The 22,325-nt window shown below is 34.7% G+C and overlaps 1 protein-coding gene across 7 annotated transcripts in view; it reads left to right on the forward strand.

The window, feature by feature from the left end:
* The window catches only part of LOC135198569 (polyhomeotic-proximal chromatin protein-like), a 97,144-nt gene extending 76,906 nt beyond the window's left edge, over nt 1-20,238 (forward strand). For 3 of the 7 annotated variants that reach the window (XM_064226278.1, XM_064226276.1, XM_064226277.1), the window contains 14 exons: nt 2,119-2,292; nt 3,236-3,418; nt 3,619-3,721; nt 5,679-5,818; nt 6,005-6,152; nt 6,501-6,593; nt 10,326-10,543; nt 10,715-11,007; nt 13,644-14,197; nt 16,120-16,260; nt 17,098-17,265; nt 17,808-17,940; nt 18,520-18,763; nt 19,048-20,238. In XM_064226278.1, the coding sequence (XP_064082348.1) occupies nt 2,119-2,292; nt 3,236-3,418; nt 3,619-3,721; nt 5,679-5,818; nt 6,005-6,152; nt 6,501-6,593; nt 10,326-10,543; nt 10,715-11,007; nt 13,644-14,197; nt 16,120-16,260; nt 17,098-17,265; nt 17,808-17,940; nt 18,520-18,763; nt 19,048-19,251 (2,796 nt within the window). In that variant the 3' untranslated portion in view covers nt 19,252-20,238. The remainder of the gene's footprint in view (nt 1-2,118; nt 2,293-3,235; nt 3,419-3,618; nt 3,722-5,678; nt 5,819-6,004; nt 6,153-6,500; nt 6,594-10,325; nt 10,544-10,714; nt 11,008-13,643; nt 14,198-16,119; nt 16,261-17,097; nt 17,266-17,807; nt 17,941-18,519; nt 18,764-19,047) is intronic. The other 4 variants (XM_064226280.1, XM_064226279.1, XM_064226282.1 and 1 more) reach the window with 4 other exon arrangements.
* The last annotated feature ends 2,087 nt before the right edge of the window (nt 20,239-22,325 follow it).

Consider the following 22,325-nt stretch of genomic DNA (forward strand, 5'->3'; position numbering starts at 1 on the left):
GAATGTGACCGTTCATGGTCACCCACCAGAATTAATGACATTGCAACGTGTTTTCCTTCGCAGTCATCCAATTTGGCGTTTTGTGTCGTCATATCCCAAGAATGCCATTGCCGTTGTGTCTCTTGTGCCACAGGCTGCCTGGTAGGGAGGGGACTGGTCGTACTTTTTCGGTGGTGTTAGTCCCCAGGGAACCACTTTCTGGGATCAGCGATGACTATGGAAGAAGACCCCGACGCCAATCTTCGTGTAACCTTTGGAAGAATCGATTTCCCGGTGTTCGCCACCTATCTCGTTCCGTCGATTTTGCATTAATGGTTTTTCTGGGATGTGATTGTTCTTTCTGCCTTTGTTATCTCCCCCGCGTCTCTCAGCCGGGTTTGAGGAGGAGGAGGGCGTGAACCAGGGGGGGGCTTTGCTTGTAAAAATAGACTCCCTCTCCTCTACTCCCCCTTCCTAAAACTCCTCTCCCTCCCCCATCCCCCGGAGCCTTCTCTCTCTCTCTCTCTCTCTCTCTCTCTCTCTCTCACATATTTCAGGAGGGCGTGTTACGTTTATTTTGCATTTAAAGATCCGGGTACAATTGCTCCAATATTTTTTTTCATAATTAACTGCTTCCTGTTATCGCTCAGTGTTAAACTGATACAAGAAACACCTCGTATGAGTTTATATCTTACATAGCTAACTTGTATTCCAAAAGTGTTATGTAATAATTTGTTCGAATTCACGATATGGAAGTTTGCGCTGACAGACTTTTTCTTGTCCACTTTAGGCTCCAGTGAGTTGCCGATATTGTAGTATTTCCGCTTTTTAATTTCAAAGACAATCCCCATTGATAAACGTATTGATTTTGCCAGTCTGCCACTGCAAACGTGAATATGTAACTGTAGCATTAATACGTCTGTTATGTAGTTTTATCAATACCGAAGGGTACGGTTTGTATACCTATGAAAAATACAAATTAATTTAATATTTGGTATTTTTCGCGTTATTTGAAAATCATCGCCCACTAGATTCGTTTTTATAGAGTTCCACTGCACACAGATCTTCAGATCCTTTTGCTTACGGAAATGAAATGCTTAGATGCAGACCACTCGTCACTCCCCGTGTATCTAACTTCATGGGTTTAATCACGTATAATTAAAATGCGAGTGCTCTACATTCTGTGGTTCATAAACTAGCTGCTTTCCTAGCAAGAAAGAATAGACATACTATTTGTGAATACGGAGCTGATTATGCTTTCGTTTTACTAAGAGCCTCAACGCGGAACTATAAAGTTCTGTACTTGCCTATCGACGTGTTACCAGCTTGGTAGTTGCTTCCGCCACTGTTCCGTGCATGTCGTGTGTTTCGTTGCCATAGGTGTCGAGTTATTTGGCGTGCGTGTGTTCGTACGACGTGCATATTCGGCTGACCCAGCTGTTGGCCCAGCTGTTTCCGACTGCAGCGTCCGTGAGTGGCTTGCAGAAGTTTTAGCAAAATTTCTTGTTCGTTTGCTCTGGTTAGCTTTTGACAAGCTCAGGGAATTTTTCTGATGTACTCTCTCTAATTTGGTTCATATATTCTCACGCTGTTCTTCATGTAGTCCAAGATCAGTTGGCCTGTTAGGCGGCTAAATTAAGTTGGTCTTTCCGACGACGAAAAAGAATGTTGAAAATATAATAATTATCCATTTATTATCTGTTTTTTTCCGTGCTCCTTTATTATTTTCATGCACTTTTGGCATTTACTTACTTGTTACTTTGGTAGTATTTTCTGATCTTTTCATATAAGTGTGTGCATTCTGTGTAACATCATTAGTAATAATAATGGTAATATTGCTACTGTCACCACATTGCAGATTTTCGTAAGGAAAAAAATCTACTTTTCCAGTGTTAACTTTTTCATATGGGCCAGAGGCATAATAATGGACCCATAGAGGTGCTATTGATGATGGCTTAATATGCCTTTGAGGGCAGAGTCACCACTAATTGTATATTGGGCAAACAACACTGAAACATTTCTTAATTAGATTGTTGTTGAGGGTTATTTGTTGATTTTATCTTTTTATCCCTTTTGCGTGAAAGACTGGTGATGTGATGGATATGTGACTTAGTGATAATGATAATCTCTTATTTCCAGTTCTATGTGCAAGCATCCTTGGCCTCCGGGATGCAGCCAGCACCTCCAGCCATTGCCCCAGCTCCGGGGCCTCAGACAAGTACCACTACTGTTTCGGCCTTGCATCAACCCCTTCAGCACCATCTGCCTCAAACCATCGCTCATCCTGGGGTCTCACCCTCCCCCATGCCACAGGTGATGGATCAGTTAGGAACAGTCTTTTACTCTTTGCCAGTATTCAGATCAAGACCAGATTCTGTGTACTTAATTTTAAACTTCATTTAAAATTTTGTTTTTGTGTAAAGAAAATATTTTAGATACCTTTGGGTATACTCATTCTTCACAAGTTTCACTCTGTAGGGAGGTTAGTGTCGTCAGTGCACTTCATGGGGTGCACTGTAGGCATTATTAAAGGTTCTTTGCAGTGTCCCTTTGGCCCCCCTAGCAGCAACCCCTTTCATTCCTTTCACTGTACCTCCATTCATATGATCTTTCTGCCATCTTGCTATCCTCCCTCTGCTAACAATTATTTCATAGTACAGCCTAGAAGTTTTCATCCTTTTACACATTTCAAATCTACCTAACCTCAATTTCTTTTCCAGCTCTGCATGACCTCATAGGTTTCAGTGGTAGACTCCATTTCTTTTTGAACACTGAATGACCTCATAGGTCCCAGTGCTTGGCCTTTGGCCTAAACTCTATAGTATCCAATTCCATTCTATTCACTAGTTTCTTATTCCTCTCAAGTCCCATTTTTGTAGGTGCCATTCAAAACAAAGGGTACTTACTTATCCAAATTTTATTTAGCAGAAATATAATTGAGATGAATTCGATGGTAAGGTTCACTTAGTAAGGTCATGTGATTGACCATTGCAGTTTGTAATTGTATTTTTGTCCTTATGGGAGCTTGGGAAACATTTTAAAGTAAGCACACATTCTTAATGAAATAATAGCTGCAGTGGCTTAGCCTCTGACATTTTTTGTGTGTTAATGTTGGTATCCAATGTAACTTTGTTAAACTTCATGTAACTAGTACTTTATGTTCAAAGGATAACAAGCCAAATATTTGTGTGTATAATACTTTAGTTAACAAAAGATTTCTGCAAACGTATGATTACTGACATCTGTATTTTCACAGTTTTCCCCTCAGGTACAGGTAATTCAAGGTGGAATACCTGGAGGATCTTACCTACAACAGGTATACCAGAATGCACAAGGACAGCTTATTATGCCGAGTAATTTAACTTTGCAACCAGCACCTGGCATGAATGCCACACCTATTCAACCAAATACTTTGAATGGATTAAATCAACCCATTCAGGTAAAATAATGTCTCTTTCACATGAGTTGAAAACATCATTATTTCATTTGAAATATCTAAAAATTGACATGATAATAATTATCATTTATATAAGGATTTGCTCTGCTCATCCTAGGTTTCAGGCTAATTGGACCAAAAGCTTCAACGGTAGACTGCTCTGTTTAGACTTGCATATAAATATAACAAGCACTATTCCACAGGTAATAGCAGCTGCCACAGGAAAGCCTTTCCAAGGACAAATAGCTCCTCACATGCTAACAACCACAGGAAAAACTGGAGTTCTTCAAGCTGGTGGCCAAGCTGGTTAGTTGTTGTCATAAGATGCCTCTTCAACATCTACTTCAATAGTTTATGTGATTTCTTCAGTTAGATATAGCATTTATTCATTTATTTTCATTTCTCGTTGCCATTCATTTATTAGAATCTATGATTCTCCCTAGATTCTTTTTGTAGTACTGTATAATGACTCTCATTTGGACTCATTATAACCCTGTACGTACTTCATGTTCATATGTATCCTTGTCTTTTTCTGTGACTGTTGTTTAATTATTATAAATTAATTAGTTTTCATTCCTGTATGTTTATGGATACTCAATTTGGAAAATCATTTCCTTGGATCCGACAAATGTTTAAAAAATGTAATTGGAGTCAGTTATTCAGTAAAAGAAACCTATTTATATGGAATAAGCCCACAAGAGCCATTGACTTGAAATTCAACCTTTCAAAGAATACAATGCTCATTAGGAAGCATTAAGAGGGAGTAAAGTGAAATACAGAAAGAAGAAATCCCACTTATCAAAATAAAAAAGAATTAATAAATAGATAGATAGATAAAAAAGTATTAAAATGCATAGTATTAGGGTGTTAAGTAGTGCATTGCATTTCCACTAGAAGTTTTGAAGTTACAATTTGCACGACATCCTCTGAGAGACTATTCTTCAGTACAATGGTGAGGAATAAAGGTTCTCTGGAACTGATAAGTTTGACAGCAAGGCACATTTACTGCATATTGGTGCTGCTGTTCAGTGAATCTGGTTGCTCTCACCAGATAAAGGGGATCAGGGACCAATTGTGAATGTGAAAGATCTGTTGAAGTACAACTTATGAAAAAGGGACAAACAAGAAACCATCTGTTGATGGTGCAATTCATAACTGTCTAAAATTAGAGGTAAATCTTTGGCAGAAGCAGGCATCCACACTGGAGAACAGTATTCTGGTAAAAGAAGTACAGTACAAAGAACTTAAAACAGGTTGCATTGGTTTTGTCACTATTATAGATATATAAATGTACCAATTGAAGGTAGAAAAAGAGTTTAGAAGAATTTAAGAGGGCAACTGAATATCATGTAGGCACTTTATAAACATACTTTACGACCATCCTGGAAAGTATGATTTTCTGAAGAGACTGTATACAATTACTTAGGGCATTATTTCAGCTTGATATATTTTAATCTTATTTCAGATGATTAAAAAACAAGTTTTATATGCATACTCTGTAGTGATAGAAGAAGAGTTTCAAATGAATACTGATTTACTCCAGTCTTAAAATGGTTTTTACCTTGCTTAGGAGTGAAGGGAGCAGCATTATAGTATTCAGTCAAATCTTAATTTCTATACAGTATTACATTGTCTTTTCTTCATTTCAAATAAATTTTAAATGGCAAGGAATAATTAAGGGTTATTAATTCAATGATAGAGTGTAAATAAAAACTGCTGTAAAGGTCCATATTGTCATCGTTATAAGTAATCCTACAGATCTCGCTAACGGTAGAAAACCAGCAGCCATTGATGGTTTACATTGTACCTGCGAATGCTACTTTAGATGCTTGTATAGGAACCTAAGTAAAGGTATTTATAATATAGTACATGTAACTATTAGTTACCATTGTTAATGGTCTGTTATATATCAAAGGAACATTGAAGAAGTCTAGCAGTGTTAGGTAACTGTAGACAGTGAACACCAGACATAAATGTAGAGGAAGAGTTAACAGCTGCTGGACAGTGCTTTTTAAGTAACATATATTGCACAAATTGGTTGTAATTTAATTGTGAGCACATTAATTTTTTTATCATAAATACAATATCTGTGTTGGATTTACTGTATAGAGACAATATTTGGGAGAGAATATGGGAAAGTGGAATACATAGCATTCTGTGGCATTGGCTGTAAAGTTTGCTCTGAACTTGAATTTGGTTACTCTGATGTCCGATCATCGGTAATTGGATATTTTCGTTATTAATGGGAATTGATCTCTTGCAGGATATTCTCCTGCAGCCATACCCACAACTGGAAGTCAGACGTTGGTTATTGGCCAATTGCCTGTGGGTGTTATTAGCAGTCAGCAACACAATATTCTTCCCGCTCATTCTGCAACTCATAAATCAGCAGATATGCAAAAGGTATGATTCTTCTGTAATTGTAAAAATCAGGAGGTAATTTTAATGTTTAGGTTTGAATTTTTTGTTCATAGTCGTAAATGAAACATTCTGAGAATTTGGTGTGATATTACTATACTGTGTTCATTAGAAGAATACAGTGTTGCAGGGTAGAAAATGAAACATAAAGAATTCTTTTCTTCTACTTAGCAGGCAATTTCTTGGGCAACTCAAAGTACTCTGCATTCACCAGCACTTTTGGCTCAAAATCAACCTATTTTTATTCGAGGTGCCCAGCCAGGACAAGAAAATGTATTTATTTCAAATCCTCAGCCACAGACAATGCATGTCCCAAATTGTAAGTACTGTAGTTCTTTACTTATTTGATATATGTTTATAGAATTCTGATTATTTGAGGCTTTATGCTCTTGTAGTTTAAACTTAATATACAGTGGAACCTCTGTTTTCATATGAAATCCATTTCAGAAAGTAACGAAAGCCAAATCGTATGAAAACTGAAGCAATAATTCCCTTAAGAAATTATGTAAATCCCATTAATCTGTTCCAGACACCCAAAAATAATTTTAAAAATTACATTTTATAGAGAATAACTATAATTTAAATATAGAAAACAATGAGAAATAAATGTAAATAATTAATGAAATTGATAAATGAACATTTAACATCACTTTTACCTTTATTGAAGACTCTTGTTGGCGTATGGAAAGCGGCGAGGAGGGAAGAGGGAGAAGGAGTGGTTATTGTTTGGAAGGGGAATCCCCCTCCATAAGGACTTCAGGTATCAAGGCCCATCTGGGGTTACAGAACTTCCCTTCTTTGTTTTTTAATGGCACTAGGACCAGTTTGAGAGTCACTGGACCCCTGTCACACAAAATAGCTTTGCCTAAAATGGAACAAGGCATTGTCATTTAGCATGTTGCAGACCTGGCTTGCAACAGCTTTGTTAGGGTGATATTTCTCCAGAAAACTTTGCAACTCACTCCACTTTGCACACATGTCCTTAATCACTGAAGAAGGTACATTATCCCCTCTGTCTTCCTCCTCTTCCTCTGATTCCTCATCTGCCATTTTTTGCATTACCAGATGGAGGTCTTACAGCTCTTCAGTGGTTAGCACTTCCCTGGTGATCCAACAACTCCTCCACATCGGCCACACATACGCCACTTTCGAACTTTGCTATGAGATTGTTCTTGAATTCAATCGTGTTTCTTGTCCTCTTTATCAAAGGGCTGGCACTCTGAACTTTCTTTGGCCCAATGGTGGCTTATTTAGCAGTCACACTCAATCAAAAATAAAAAAATAAATGGATTATTACAAAATTTTCATATGAACATGCAAGGTGATGCTCACTAAATGTGAAACAGGCAGACTGGATCCCAGCAACTTGGGATGCTTTGTGAGGCATGCGGTCAGGTAGATGAGTTTGGAACAGATAATTTTCAACTATATGATACCCGAGTAGATGTACGAAAACTGGGACAAAATTTCGACGAAAACTGAACTGTACGAAAACTAGAGCATATGAAAACTGAGGTTTGACTGTAAAGTGTAATCTCAATCTCAATTTAACAGATGACTCAAGGGACTGCCCCCTTCCAGTGAAAACAAAATCTTAAGTATAATAAAGACTGGCCCGTAACATACATGACAGGGTACCCCTGGGCGAACTTGCATGGCTTACAGTGTAACACAGTTCCATATAAAGTACTTTATAGCCTATCTGAATTGGAATTATGTAGTACAGTGGTACCTCGTTTGTCGAACGTTTCTTATGTCAAACACTCCATTTTTTAATGAAATTTTTTAGAAAATTTTGTATCGTTTGTTGAACAAATGCTCGTACTTCAAACTGACTGATTTTCTAGTTATACTTGTATTTGACGGCCTACTGCATCCTACAAGAAAAACTGTATTAACATTTTTTTTCATTTATAATATATAGTTTAATGATGACCATATTCGACAAAATAAGTAAAATTATAAAGCATCTCAATATAAAATTTAGCATGAAAGATACATAAAATCGTATGTAACCACGGTGACGTCACACGCAGCTGACTTGAGACAGAACAAGGGAGCTTTGATATGTTGAGGAGAGAAGGAGAAGAAAGAGTTAGAATATTACTGTATGTACGTAAAAGCTACAACAATTCACTTAAAAAAGAGAATTTCACAATAGATTTAATGCAATTATAATATTTGAAAACTATCAAATGCAATACAGAAACAAAATAAAAAAAAGGCTTGATTGAGCCAGTGTTCAGTGCGCCGAGTGAGACTGTCTAGTTGAACAATATTTAAAAAAATAGTAAATGAAAGAACAAAGCTTTTCACAATACAATTTAGCATAAACGATCAACAAAATAATTCGTCATTGTGGTGATGCACAGCTAACTTGAGGTAGAAGGAGAAGGCTTTTATATTTTTGAGGAATGATGAATGAATGATTTAATTTTACATGCGTTGTGATATTTTTGAGGAGAGAAGAGACAATAAAACCTTTACTATAATTTGTACATAAAAGCAGTGCCAAATCACAAAAATAAAATGTCATTTCACAATGAATGTAACATGATGATAAAACATGAAAACAATCAAATGCAATACCAAAAAAAAAAAAAAAAAAACCTTGCTCGAGTCAGTGTTCGGTGTGCTGAGTGAGACAATAGAGAGAGAGAGAGAGAGGAGAGAGAGGAGAGGAGAGGGAAGATGGGGTCTGCTTCCCACTGACTTATCAGCTGGGCTGGGATGATTTTTTGCCCATTCCTTTCACTTACACTCGATCTGCCCAAGTCACTTCTTTTTGTTACGGTAAAATACCTATCTAGTGACAATTCCTTTTTACGATTTTTTACTACTGTAAAAGTAACTCAGCTATGTAATAAACAAACTGGCACCATGTTCAGCTTCCATGTGCCTTTGATTGTTTGTTTAAATGGCTTCCTTGTGAAAAGTTATGTAATCTCTCTCCTTTTGTTGCATTCTTGACTTATTACTTATTTGTTTACAAAATCCTCATGTTTATTTTAAAATCTACCATGTGCCAACAGTAAGTTGATGTATTGTGGAATAACTAATCTTTCGTGCACTTAAGATCCAAGTATAAACATGCTGATTACTCTCTCTCTCTCTCTCTCTCTCTCTCTCTCTCTCTCTCTCTCTCTCTCTCTCTCTCTCTCTCTCTCTCTCTCTCTGACACACAATGGGAATGGGACACACACCCTATCGATTCCTTTGATTATGCTGATAAAATGTGAATAAAATTGATTTTGTTATCAACCTTTGCCCACTGTGACCATTTTGGTTTCCTCAAAGGCTTCCCGTGTATCCTCCCTCCATCCCCCCGCCAGCCAGACGCCATTTTCACCAAACAGTTCGTAAATCGTACTCGGAAAAACTAGAATTTTTAAAATTTTACTTCATACAATGTACAGTTTTATTACTTTACACTTAATTTAAGTTTTTTAACATAGTAATAATAGAAAAATGTGAAAAGGGGGACTTTTTGGGTTGGCTGGAACAAATTATCCTGATTCTCTATATTTCTTATGGGAATATTTGTTTCATGTTTCAAACAAATCGTACTTCGAACAGCCTTCTGGAACGGATTAAGTTCGAAGACTGAGGTACTATGTATGCTGTTATTTCCGAGATATATCTTCAAAATGAAGCTCCGAAAAATACATGTACTTGATTGAACTTATTTATATTTATGAGATATGTACGTATTTAAAATGTTATATACAAAACCCAGACAGTATAAAAAGCATAAGAATTGCTTCTTTTCAAATTCCAATTAAAAGGATTGAAGGACATTGTAATTGTGCAGTTTATCCTAATGTTATGCATGTGTGCATAATTATACCTGTACACATGCACACTAACTTAATGAAAAATTTGTAATGCCATATTATTAAGTACAATGCTGCACTGCATCAAATAATGTCGGTAAAAAATAATGAGAGAGAGAAAGAGAGAGAGCCAGAGGAGGCACAGTAAGTGCATATTATTTTCTGATGTGTTGCACAAAAAGGAAAACATTGAGTGTGTGTGTGCATTCACTGTCCACCTTCACAGGCACAAACAGGAAAGCCTCGGTTGTGTGTATGTATTTGTTCATTTATTGCTCAATGCCTCTAGAGTACTTGGTGGGATATCTACTAAGTATGAGAAGTTATCCACTTAGATCATTGATCCGATAAATCTGTCGTATTTACAGCTTTCTTTGCTAAGTACAAAATATTTTATTTTTGTAATTTTTATTGGACTTGGGCATGTCTGCAAAGTGGAAAATTCCATTAAGTCAAGGTTTATTAAGTTGAGGTGCCACTGTAATCCTTTTCAGTTATTTTTCTTTGAACTACATACATTCATTACTAGTCAGTAAACTCTTTATGTGATGTTTCCTGTCAAATGAAATATTTGAATGAAAAGCAAAAGTATTATGCATGTACTTTACTCAAAATAAAATTTCCTGCAACAACCAATGGATTCTCTTTTGATTCTACAGCCATGATGCCACCACTGCAGTCTATGCAGCAAGGACCGCAGGCACAAAAGCCACGGTCTGGAATGGAAATGCCTGCTAACATACAACCTAAGGCTCCAACTATGCGTCCAACAATCCTTCCCTCCAACTCTCCTCAGATTCGTCCAGGTGCATCAGTCTCAACACAGACAGCTGGTCAGCAGTTGGCTCCAGGTCACATGCCTGCTCCAAGACCTCAGGTATGCTCGCTTCTCACTCTTTTTTTACTAGTGCTCTGTTGAAGTCAACCTTTTTAAATTTTACTAATATCCTTAGGTAAGCCATTTTAAGTTTAATTGAAAGGTTTTTAGCTTAATTGATGAAGAAAGGAATTAGTTAATTTAATCTCCTTTGGTGTACTTCATCCTCAGAACAAGTTGAGAGGCAAAAGTGGAACCAACCGCACTTCACCAGCAATTGCTGGAACTACTCAAATAGCCTCTGCACAGGTAGCCCAAAATACAGTAGCAGTTGCTGCAACTGTTGCAGCTGCAGTGACTGCAACGCCAACAGCAGTAGCAGTGAATGCTGGAACTCAAGTGATGCAACAACAGGCTGCTGTCACTCCAGTGACAGTAACAAACCCACCAACTACTGTCTCAACTCAGAATAAAATTTCGCAAGCCCCATCTATGCAAGTCATCACTAATATGACACAAACTAAGTGAGTAATATTTATAGTTTGTCATTGATTGAAATATTTATTCTTCATTTTAAAGGAACTTATATATATATATATATATATATATATATATACATATAGTATTATATATATATACATATATATATATATATACATATACATATACATATACATATATATACATATATATATTATATATTATATTACCATATATATTATATATATATATCTATATATATATATATATATGTATGTATATATATATATATATATATATATATATATATATATATAGTTTATATATATATATATATAAATTATATTATATATATATATATATATAATAGATATTATATATATATTATATATATATATATATATATCTATTATATATATATGCTACATATATATATTATAATTATATATATTATATATATCTATAGTTATATAATAATATAATTAGATATATATATATATCTCTATATATATATCCATATATATAATCTAATATCTATATCTATTATATTCTATATAGATACTATATATATATATATTTATATATATATATATATATATATATATATATGATACGTATATATATATATATATATATTATATATATATATATATATATATATATATATATATATATATATATATAGTATGCTGTAAGGATGCTGTAAGGGCTACTGCTTACATTGTACCTTGCACTGCACATTGTACACTGTTCTAAAGACTCCAAGGCTCCATGCAGTAGCAATTTGAACCCAGCCAGATTGCTGTCTTTCTTTTATTCTCCCATTCCCCTTTGTCTTTTCTCTAGGAGCTGCATTGCTGTCCATCAATAAGTCTTTCTCTCTTCTTTTTAGTCTCTTCTCTCTTAATTGTCTAACTTCTTCCTGCAGTTGGTCACTATAAGATTTATTAATCAAATTAAGCTAATTTACATTTATAATTGTACCTTTGTATGGACAACTAAGATTAAGTTAGTGTTACTATAATCTTTTTAATGCATGGCTATATTATGGTGATAAAATTTTCCATGGCAAGCATATTTAATTTAGTAATTATTTTATTCTTCATAAAGGTTATTTTTGTGCAGTAGAATGAATGTAAGATTGTCTATTTACATTGTAAAAACATAATCCATAATCAGATTGGGAAGAATTGTTATTTTAAGTGTATATGTATTATAATCATTCATCAAGTTGTTGAAATGGAACTGATGCTATTGAGTTTTATCTGTTGCTATAAGTTAACAGCCGAGATCATCATAATTATAGTGAATGTTACAGTAGTATTAGTATTGTTATCTGATATATAGCACCAGGTGAGAAAAGAAGGGACCCCATGTAGGTCATTTGACATGGGTCTACTTGTTGGATGTTTTAATGATAACACATCAGTATGTATAGACATTTCCTAGTACTTAATCAGATTTTCAAGTGATTATGAAGAGGAATGTAGCATCCTTTTTTTCCTTTGGCCAGCTGTGTAATTTTTTTGGTTTTATTAGGTTTATTATTAATTTTGAAATGTATTTCCTGTTTCTTGTGGTATTACTGACATTTTCAGATGATTAATGATGTTTTTTATATGAATAGACAGTCATGATGTCAGGTTATGTATGTTTTTTATATGAATAGATAGTCATGATGTCAGGTTATGTATGTTTTTTATATGAATAGATAGTCATGATGTCAGGTTATGCTTGCTATGAATAGGTCATATGAAATGTTTTGAGCAGTGGTGGCTTGTGGATATCATTCATGGGGGTGCTGTTACATAATTAAAAAAAAAATTCCTTGATATTAACTGCTTAAACACACACACACACACACACACATATAGATAGATTAAGCTTTGACCCGTTCCAAAACTGTCTTCCCCCTCCAACAACTAGACTAACACTGTTTGAGAGGGCAGTGCTCCCCTCACCTGTATGCGGGCTGGCTACCACATTATCACCCTGCCAGCAAAATTAGAACTGTTGAGCACCAGCATTTCCACATATTGTTTCAGTTCATTAGCTTTTTTTATTTACAAAAACAAGAGAATTGTAATAATCTTTTAAGGATTATCAATAATCTATACTTAATTTCTCATATCCTTGTATATATTCATAATTTTGTGCATATACTATATGAAATCTTCAGGAAGTGCTGCAGTTCCACAGTGCCTACCGATTTTGAGCTTGGTTAATATACAGCTATAAGCCTGCCAATTAATTTTTTCACCTTAAGTAACTGGTAAAAGTTGGACCAGATTTTGCACGAGGAAAATCGTTGTATGACTGAACTGATGATATTTCACAAAACTGAATATTTAACTGATAATATTTTATGCAAACTGAATATTTATGTTAACTGGACTACAGCTGAATTCATCTCACTTAGATTTTCTACTGTAAGTCTCATGCCTTTGATGCTCAATCTATCTCATCAGTGTTATCTTTCAGGCCAGCAGATGTTCTAGTATTGATGGTGGTTTACAAGTTTTTTATTTCTTTGTAATATTGCATTTTGGGATGCTATTCTTATTGCAATGTTACAGCTTCCGTATTTCTTATCCATGTTAGTTTTATTTTGTGTTACCTTCACTTTATTCCATTTTCGAGTACTTCTAATATTCTGTTCATAAAAATTTTCAATTACCAGACCTGGAGGCCCAATGGCACCACCTACTGCACCTCTTCCTCCAGCTGGACAGCCACCTCCAGGCTTACCACCACTTGTACGAGCTCCAGTAACTAAAACACAGCAAGCTAATGTTGCTGCTATTCCTCAAGTTACTGTGGCAGCTACCCCTCCAACGCTAATACCAAGTTCAACTCTACAAACTCCAACCCAAGTACAACCTATTACTTCACAAGCTCCAACATCATCTCCCTCCCCAGTTCTTGCCACCACAACAATGCCACCTCCACAGGTGACTGCAGTGACTTCAGTTTCAACACCACTTCAACCACCTTCTCTTGCTCCAGCTGTAGCAGCTGTTACTTCAACACCAAATACAATTCAACCTAAACAAGAAATGAAGCAAGAACCTCTACCTAAAAAAATTACCCCAATAGCACCTATAACTGCACCAACTGTTGTTCCTGTGTCCAATGTTGTAACACCTGTCAGTCAGCCTCAGCCACAGGCTCAGCAGCCTCCACCAACTCTTACAACATTAAATGGTACCCCTCCGTCTAGTGAGAGTGGTGAAGGTTAGTACAGATATCCCTCTTGCTTTATTATATTTATTAATTTTACAGTTTAGTTTTTAATTTCAATGTTTCAACTATGTATTAGTTTACTTTTTGTCTATCTTTGAATACACCCTCTACTTTGTCAGTGGTATCTAAGAATCTGAAAATTGAACCCTCTTTAGATCTTGTAGCAATGGTTCTTAAATATAGCATGTCTTAGGACAAAAAAATTAAGCCAGGCTAAGTCTGTCTTTCAAAGCAGGAAATGTCTGCTGCCGAAGTTAATCATACTGTATGTGCAATATGTATGTCTCATGATTGGCCATTCTTAAAACTATCTGTGGAATTTAGCCTTAGTATATGGGTAAGCAAAAAGTGAAGGAGAATTATATTAAGTCAAATTTCAAAAGAATGAGTCATATTTGCCTAGAGCAACAGAAATACTCATGGCCATAATTCACAATAATTGTAGTGAATTGAATTTCCTTACTGTTTACCTGATAAATGTGTCATCTCTCAGTGAATTAAGTGTTTACAGCAATTGACTTTGGCCCATGGACTAAATTGCTTAGCTCTAGAGTGCTGAAAATACAAGTCACTAATCTGTTTAGTGTGTGAGCCATAGATCATCCTTCATTGTATGAGCAGTTTCATTGTAATCACAATATTTTTCTTACTTGGAACATCCTGTAACTGCTGTGATGTTTACTATAGACTGTTTGCTCTAAGTAGGTAGTTCTCTAAAGATTGAAAGAAATTTTTAAAGTAATCATTCATCACCAAGTAGAACCAATTAATTTAGTGAGAGTAAAAATGTAAATATTTTATAATTATCTCACCAGTACTAAAACTTCAACCTATCTTGTATTGTAAATGATGTAGAATAGATCTACTTATACAAATTAACAGATTACATATTCAGAATCTACCTTTACTGTGAGATTTATTGTAGTATCTCCCAGTGTGAAAATATTTTCATTGCCTAACACTACCTTCATCTTCTTATTAGAGATGTCCTCCAAAAAGATGTGCATTTCAAACATGTTTGTTTTTGCTGGATTTGGAAGTTCCATAGAAATACTTGAAAACTTATAAAAATAATATTATACGTATAGGTCATTACTGTTTATGATTTTCTGGACAAAAATATTGAGCAAGATTACTCAGTCCATGCTTCTGTAGGAGCATTGCTATTGGTATTCAGAGCTAGTGAGTCATTTTTACTGTTAGTGATGGCCGTTTAACTAATGTTCTCAAACTTGGTTAACTAATTTTTTTATACCTAGGGTTGTACCATAGTCTCTACCCTGCAATACCAACAATTCATAAAAGTTATTAATAAGAGCAAATTTACACAAATTGTTATGAGCAACATTTGTGTTCCATGTTATGTCATTTTTATATGGAAATTTGCCTTTTATAAATTATATTATGATTATGATTACAAAGTAGTTTGAAAGCCAGCAGTGATGGCTTACATGTACCACTTGAATCCTGCCTGTATTTAAAGTTAAACGATAAGAGATTGCACATCTTTTCATTGTCATTACCAATATTTATTGAATAATGTAAGTATTTTTAACTTACAAGGTTAATTTTGTAGTATTACAATGAATAAGGAACAATATGGTAACTTTCGAAAAAGAATTGGCAGTCAACAAGCAACAACATTACTGCTTCTAGTAGTCTAAAATTTTTAGGGTTCTTCTTTTTATTTTACGTTCTGATAATGTTTCATGATTCTGTGTCTTCTCTCAGCACCTTCTGCCAAATGAAAAATGAAGATGCTTCAAACCTTTAAGAAAATTTGTGGCAATTCAGTAAGCTGAACAACAGCTAATTGAAAATTGCACTTTTTAAGACACGGTATATTTATTAGAGAGCTTTGTTTTATTTTTATTTTTATACCAACTACAGATCCTTTTCTGTTTTCCTTACAGTGAGTGATAAGCCTCTTCAGCCCACTGTAAATGGAACTGCCCATCCAGTTGTGCCTCAGCCTGCAACAACTGGACCTCCAAAGGCCATGGTGAAACCACAAGTTCTTACTCATGTAATTGAAGGCTTTGTAATTCATGAAGGTAAGTAGTACAGTATGCTTTACAAAATTAACCCGTATATAGTGTATATAGCTGTCAATATTTATTTTATCTTGTGTGATTGACCTTCATTCAAGATGATGATGTGATACACTTCTTTCAATTTGCTCTAGTTCAACCTTCAGCCTTTGCATTTGAAAGATATCGTGATGTAATACCAGCCAGGAATTTTAACAACAACAATAATAGTTGACAGTTTTTTGCATGTAAATTTCTTCATCTTTTAGTTTTAAAATTTATAAATCACAATGATGATCCTGGGATCTGTTTAGTTGTTCGAACCTACATATGAATTGTCATATGAATTGTCATAGCTCTGTTACTGGTTTTGACTCTTTACCATTCCTTTCTTTTTGAACATAGATAATTCTGGTTTATGAATAGACTACCTATATCACTACATCAAAGATAGTTAGTATAGACGTTTCACCTCTTTGTGTATGTTCTTATTGTTAAAAGTTTGTCTCTAGGAATTGTTCTTTATTTTTTTTATATTGTCTATATACTAGACAGTTGATTTTAACTTCCCTTGTCTGTCAAAGGTTATATTTTCTTAAGGCATTGAAAAGAAGTTTTTAGCTAGGTTCATTTTATGGTTGTATTGTGGTAGGTGGAAGAAAAAATGACTTGACCCAACCAAAACAGCAAAGGAGGAATCCTTAAATTTTCTTTCAACTTCTTGTGGGTGTGTCTTATGTTTTCTGTTTTGTGTATCTTTTGTTTTATGTTTACTGATAGTAGAATTATGTGTCATCTGAAAACAAAGTTCATTGTCAATTTGGATGTGTTTTTCTATAACATAACCTTTAATTCCAACAGCTTCTGAACCGTTTCCTGTCAGGAGCTCATCATTATTAACAGAGATTCCCAAACCAAGACCACCCAACTACACCAATACAATTCCTGTAGCAGCTGTTACTTCTTCTGCACAGTCACCAATTGGAGGACAAGCAGAAAAGGAAAACCTACCAGATGATGAGGCCAATAGTAAGTGTTTCTCATCAGTAGGGTTTCAAGATATTTAGGAAACCAAAATTATGGTTTTAATGATGAGTAACACAATACATAGTTGAAAAGAGCTCCTTTGAACCCCTTTGTAACCTTTGACAGTTTTTACTGGGTGATACTGTTCATGATGATATAGTACTTAGTAAATGAAATGATGTTCTGGTTTTCCTTGATGTTCACTTTATCCTTCTTTTTTCTTTTCTCTTCATTCAACATTGGCATTACCAATCTCAGAATGCCTCTCAGTATAGGAATTGTTGTGTAGAGGTTGTTTTTTTATGGATTTTTTTTCCACTGATGGAACAGTGAAAGAATGTATTGGGACTTTCTTGTTTTCCATTCTTTATAGACTTATCCTGGGAAATACGGTTGATTTAATGATATTTTTCTGTATGTTATTGTATGTTTTTACATGTTTTTAGTTGTTTAAAACACTGATGTATTCTAACTTCAAAACAACTTTTAGTTTGTATAACATTTAAAACCACTAATATAACTAATATGGAGGATATCATTTGCAGGAAAGAAAGGTAATGACCTGACAGCTACTTCACCCAAAGGAGATACAGCTAAATGTGAATTTTGCGGAAAGACTGATTTACGCTCTAAATTCAAGAGGTCAAAGAGATTTTGCAGTACATCCTGTGCCAAAAGGTTAGTTCCCTAATTTTGCATGCAGTTCATATCAATGGAGATCTCACAATAACTGTACTTTTTAATGCACCTTAGTTATAGCTGTCAGACTTGGTGAAAGGGAACAGCAGTTTATGCCTTTTATTTCTTTCATTTTCAAAATAACGTAATTGTACCCTTTACATATTTAGCAATGCCTTTGTCAATCTCATTGCTATACAGTAGTGCTATTTTGAATATTCTTGCAGAGATTAGTTTTTATTGCCATTAGGTTTTAGCTTTGGTAAATATACTTAAAGACTATTCTGTTGAAAGCTTTGTGAAATTCATGTTTAATTTTGGTATTTCAAAGAACCCTTTTTCATTCACTGGACTGTAGTTCATATGATCTGCAGATCTGAACTATCAAATGTATAAAAACTTTGCTAAGTGGAATATAACACATGGAATAATAATAATGATACTTCTACTTAAAATTTTAATTCACTAATACTAGTATTTATGAATTTGTAAGTACTGGAGAAAACTTCAATGTTAGTTGGCTTCGTTAGGTACAGTGTAAGTTGCTCAAAAAGAATGAGACTTTTCTTAACTTGTTAGGTACAATGTTGGTTGCTCAAAAAGGATAGGACTTTTCAAGAATCCTGATGAACCTCCAAGTAAACGGTTACGTGAAGATGGAACTTTGGAAGAAGTGGAATCTACTCCAACTACAGAGCCAGAAGAACCCCAAGAAACGAAATGCATGCTTATGGAAACTGGAGAAATGACTGAGGAGGAGGATGGGTTATCTACACCTGAGTCACCTACGAAGTCTCAAAGAGTGGATATTTTAAAATGGACGGTCAGTTTCCATATTTCCTATTTTTGTCCTGTGATATTATTGTAATTTAGTTCAGTAAGAAATTGAGTTACATATATTTATAGTGGATAACTGTAGTCATCACCAGTAATAGTTAGAAGAATATAGTACTGTGTTTGATACGTGTAATTTTTCTTTAAATTTAAAGTTTTTTTCAGAGTTAATTAGATGAAACTGTAACCTTCAGATGCTGATTTGGTTTTATCATTTTTACATTTACATATGACTCGTTCTTCGAGCAGTAAATTAATTTTTAAAATTCACAGGTGAAAGATGTAGTGGATTTCATACAGAACCTTCCTGGTTGCAAGGAATATGCAGAAGATTTTGCACTTCAAGAAATTGATGGTCAAGCTCTGATGTTGCTAAAAGCAGATCATTTAATGTCTGCCATGTCAATGAAACTTGGCCCAGCTTTGAAAATTTGTGCTAAAATTGAATCTATGAGAGGTGACAGAAAAGAGACTTGAATGTGAGATATTCTTGTAGTGCAGCACTCAGTTTGTATTATATTCGACAGAAAGAAATTTTAATAAAATTCAGAAAATATATTATTTGGTAAGACTAACAAATAGCCTTACTCGTTGTTGAAATTATAAGTTGTATTGACCTCACAGAAAGTTTGAGAAATTTCCTTCTGGTTAAAGCACTGTAAATAGAATTTTTTGTATTTAGAAAAATATATGGACAAATAACAAAACACTTTGACTGTGAAATTCTTTGCACTGCCGTAATAGGTTAAGACCTTTTTCACTATTTTTTAGTGTTAGACTGAATGTAGGTCTGTTGTTATGTATAGGTGAATGTGAAATATAGCGCTCTGGAATATTTACAGGCAAAATGCTGGTTGGAGGTTGATTAACAATAAGAAATAGTGTTTTGCCTGATTGATTCCATCGTCGAGGTGCTTGTACATATTCTAGTTATGGATCTCATTAACTTTTAATTATATTCTCACAAACTGTGCAATTATAAAAACAAATAATCCTTTGTAATCTGCTATGTAGGTTCTGGGATCAATAATGTAATTAGTATTAAGATTGTACATTACCCCTAATATGAAACAAGTAGACTGAAAAGGCTGTGTGCAGTCACTTAAAAAGATTTTTTTTGTTTTGATACATTCTATAAGTATTTGTTATTATTTCAGTTCTGTAAGTAGTTTTTGAAAGTAATAATATTCAGTTTTGTATAGTATAGTATTTAAATTGATGGTATTATTGTAAATTTTTGCAAGATACTGAAACCATTTAGGAAATATGTAATGGTTTTTATGTTCGCATTACTTCAAAAGTCTTCATATGTATGATTGGGGTTTGAGAAATTGTATACTTGAGAATCAGTAGTAAACTTGAATGTTTGTACAGCAGAATGTTTTGTATATTAGTTAGCTATTTGGTTGTTGCACTCATTGTAACACTCCATTTTCTTAAATACATAAAGACTAAAAAAAATAATTTTGAATTTTTTAAAATAAACCAATAAGAAGCATGAAAAATTAGGAGGAACTTAGGGAAGTTTTAGGGTCATGTTATGAGACATTACTAATAAGGGAGGGAAGAGACCAACTTACCAAAGTGAACACATGCCTATTCATGCCTCTCTTTGTTCATACCTAATGAATCAAGATACTTCATTCTGTACCAATGGTCACATGATATTTTCTAAAATGGTGTGCAGTACGTGTGTACTTGGTGTGCCATTGGTAACTGTAGGTTTTGAATGATAGTTCACTAAAATCACACCCAACCCCTAGCAATTATCGGACTAACTCTGGGCATGGTTACCACTATAAGGTGGTCAGATAAGGAAACCCCACTGAAATATCTGACAGTGAACAGCCAAACACAAATGCAATAAACCTCCATCTGCCCTCCCTTCTTGTTGGCTAAACCAAACAAAAACCATTAATCTGGTTCCAAAGGGCAGACACAACTCTGCCTCCAAAACATCACAAGTTCAATGAAGTAGACAGACTTTATCTCGAGGGGATTCCAGATACTTTCTGTGAGTCACACATTGACTTGACATCTGAGATAAGAGAATTGGAAATGAATGCCTGTTGTTCTTTATATCCAAGTTCATCCTTCCACCATCTTCCTGATCCCATCAAGCCATCAACTTGTTCAACACATGAATCATGGACATTACCTTAGGGGCATCCCAGAAGTACTACAGTTCCTCCTGATTTTGCCAGACCTCAAAACCAATGGAATACCCAAGAAGGTCGACCTGTTTAGGGAATCATGGCTTGCAAATGTCCCGTGATATTATTGGGCCACCCTCCCCAACACTGAAGGATCCCAGTGGCAGACCACCTAAAGGGGCCTGATAAGTTGCTGGAGTCCTCCAAGGCTTAATTTTGCAACAGGCCACTGACAAAGTGTGAAACCAGAGAGGACCTTTTCAATGTGCATTAGCACGATATACTATTATCTCTCAGTGGATCAGGCACTTGTAAGTTTGATCATTTTCTTTTGATAACTTATCATCCACAATACTACATAAATCCTTGTTTGTTTATTTATGGAATCATGTTTCCTTTTGATGTGTACTTTGTTTTGTAGTAATTGTTAATATATATAATACAGTAAATTTATTTTTCATATTAATTTTTGGTGTCTGTCTAATTTTGTTTTGTTATAAGACATTCTTAGTAAAATTTTATTTGTTCTTGATTTATCTTGTGAATTTTTCATTTTAAATAAAGACTAGCTGCTTTGTTTTATTAAACAAATAGACATGGCTTTTAAAACTAAAGCCGCCCTCTAGATAAAAGTGCCCACCTCTTATATTGATTTGTGTAATTTGTTGTAGATCTGCTTTTTCTTTTATAATAATGTTTCCTCTTCTGAGGTTTCACATAACAACAAAATTTTCCTATATATAGTATAGTACCATGTTTTTGGAGGCAGACCTTTTTAAGATTCTGCAATTATACCTCAGTCAATTATTTTTTTATGTATCTAGGTTTTCCAAAGGTATATGCATGAAGCTGATATAAAAGTTGCCTTGATGATACAAACAATTGTCAAGAGTATCACTAGTTGTAAAATGAATTTTAAAGTGACTTATAGCAGCAGTATTGTCTTTCAATTGAAAGACCTGGGTTCATTCCTGATGTGGGAGAAATTTATTTTTGTTCCACATGTGATTGTGTATTGATTATTTCTATCATATTCTCTCAGAAAGGATAATTAGAATGAAATGTTGTTAGTTGGATCACAACTGAGTCGGGAAGTTAAGGAACAAAAATCCTGGTATGTGAGGCAGTTAATCTACCCAATTAAAGCCTCAGGTACAGTGGTACTTAGGTTTCCAACTTCTGTTATGACTTGCGGCCTGGTCGGCAGCAGTCTTGTCTTTCAACTGAGACATGGGTTCGATCCTCAACACACTATCAAGTTTTGGACAAATAAATATCTGCCTCACATCAGGATCGAACCCATGTCTCAGTTTGAAAGACTAAGACTGCTGCTGACTAGGCCACAAGTCATAAAAGAAGTTGGAACCTAAGTACCACTGTACCTGAGGCTTTAATTGG

This window comes from Macrobrachium nipponense, chromosome 22 (genome assembly GCF_015104395.2).
Source record: "Macrobrachium nipponense isolate FS-2020 chromosome 22, ASM1510439v2, whole genome shotgun sequence".
In the NCBI taxonomy this organism is placed as follows: domain Eukaryota; kingdom Metazoa; phylum Arthropoda; class Malacostraca; order Decapoda; family Palaemonidae; genus Macrobrachium; species Macrobrachium nipponense.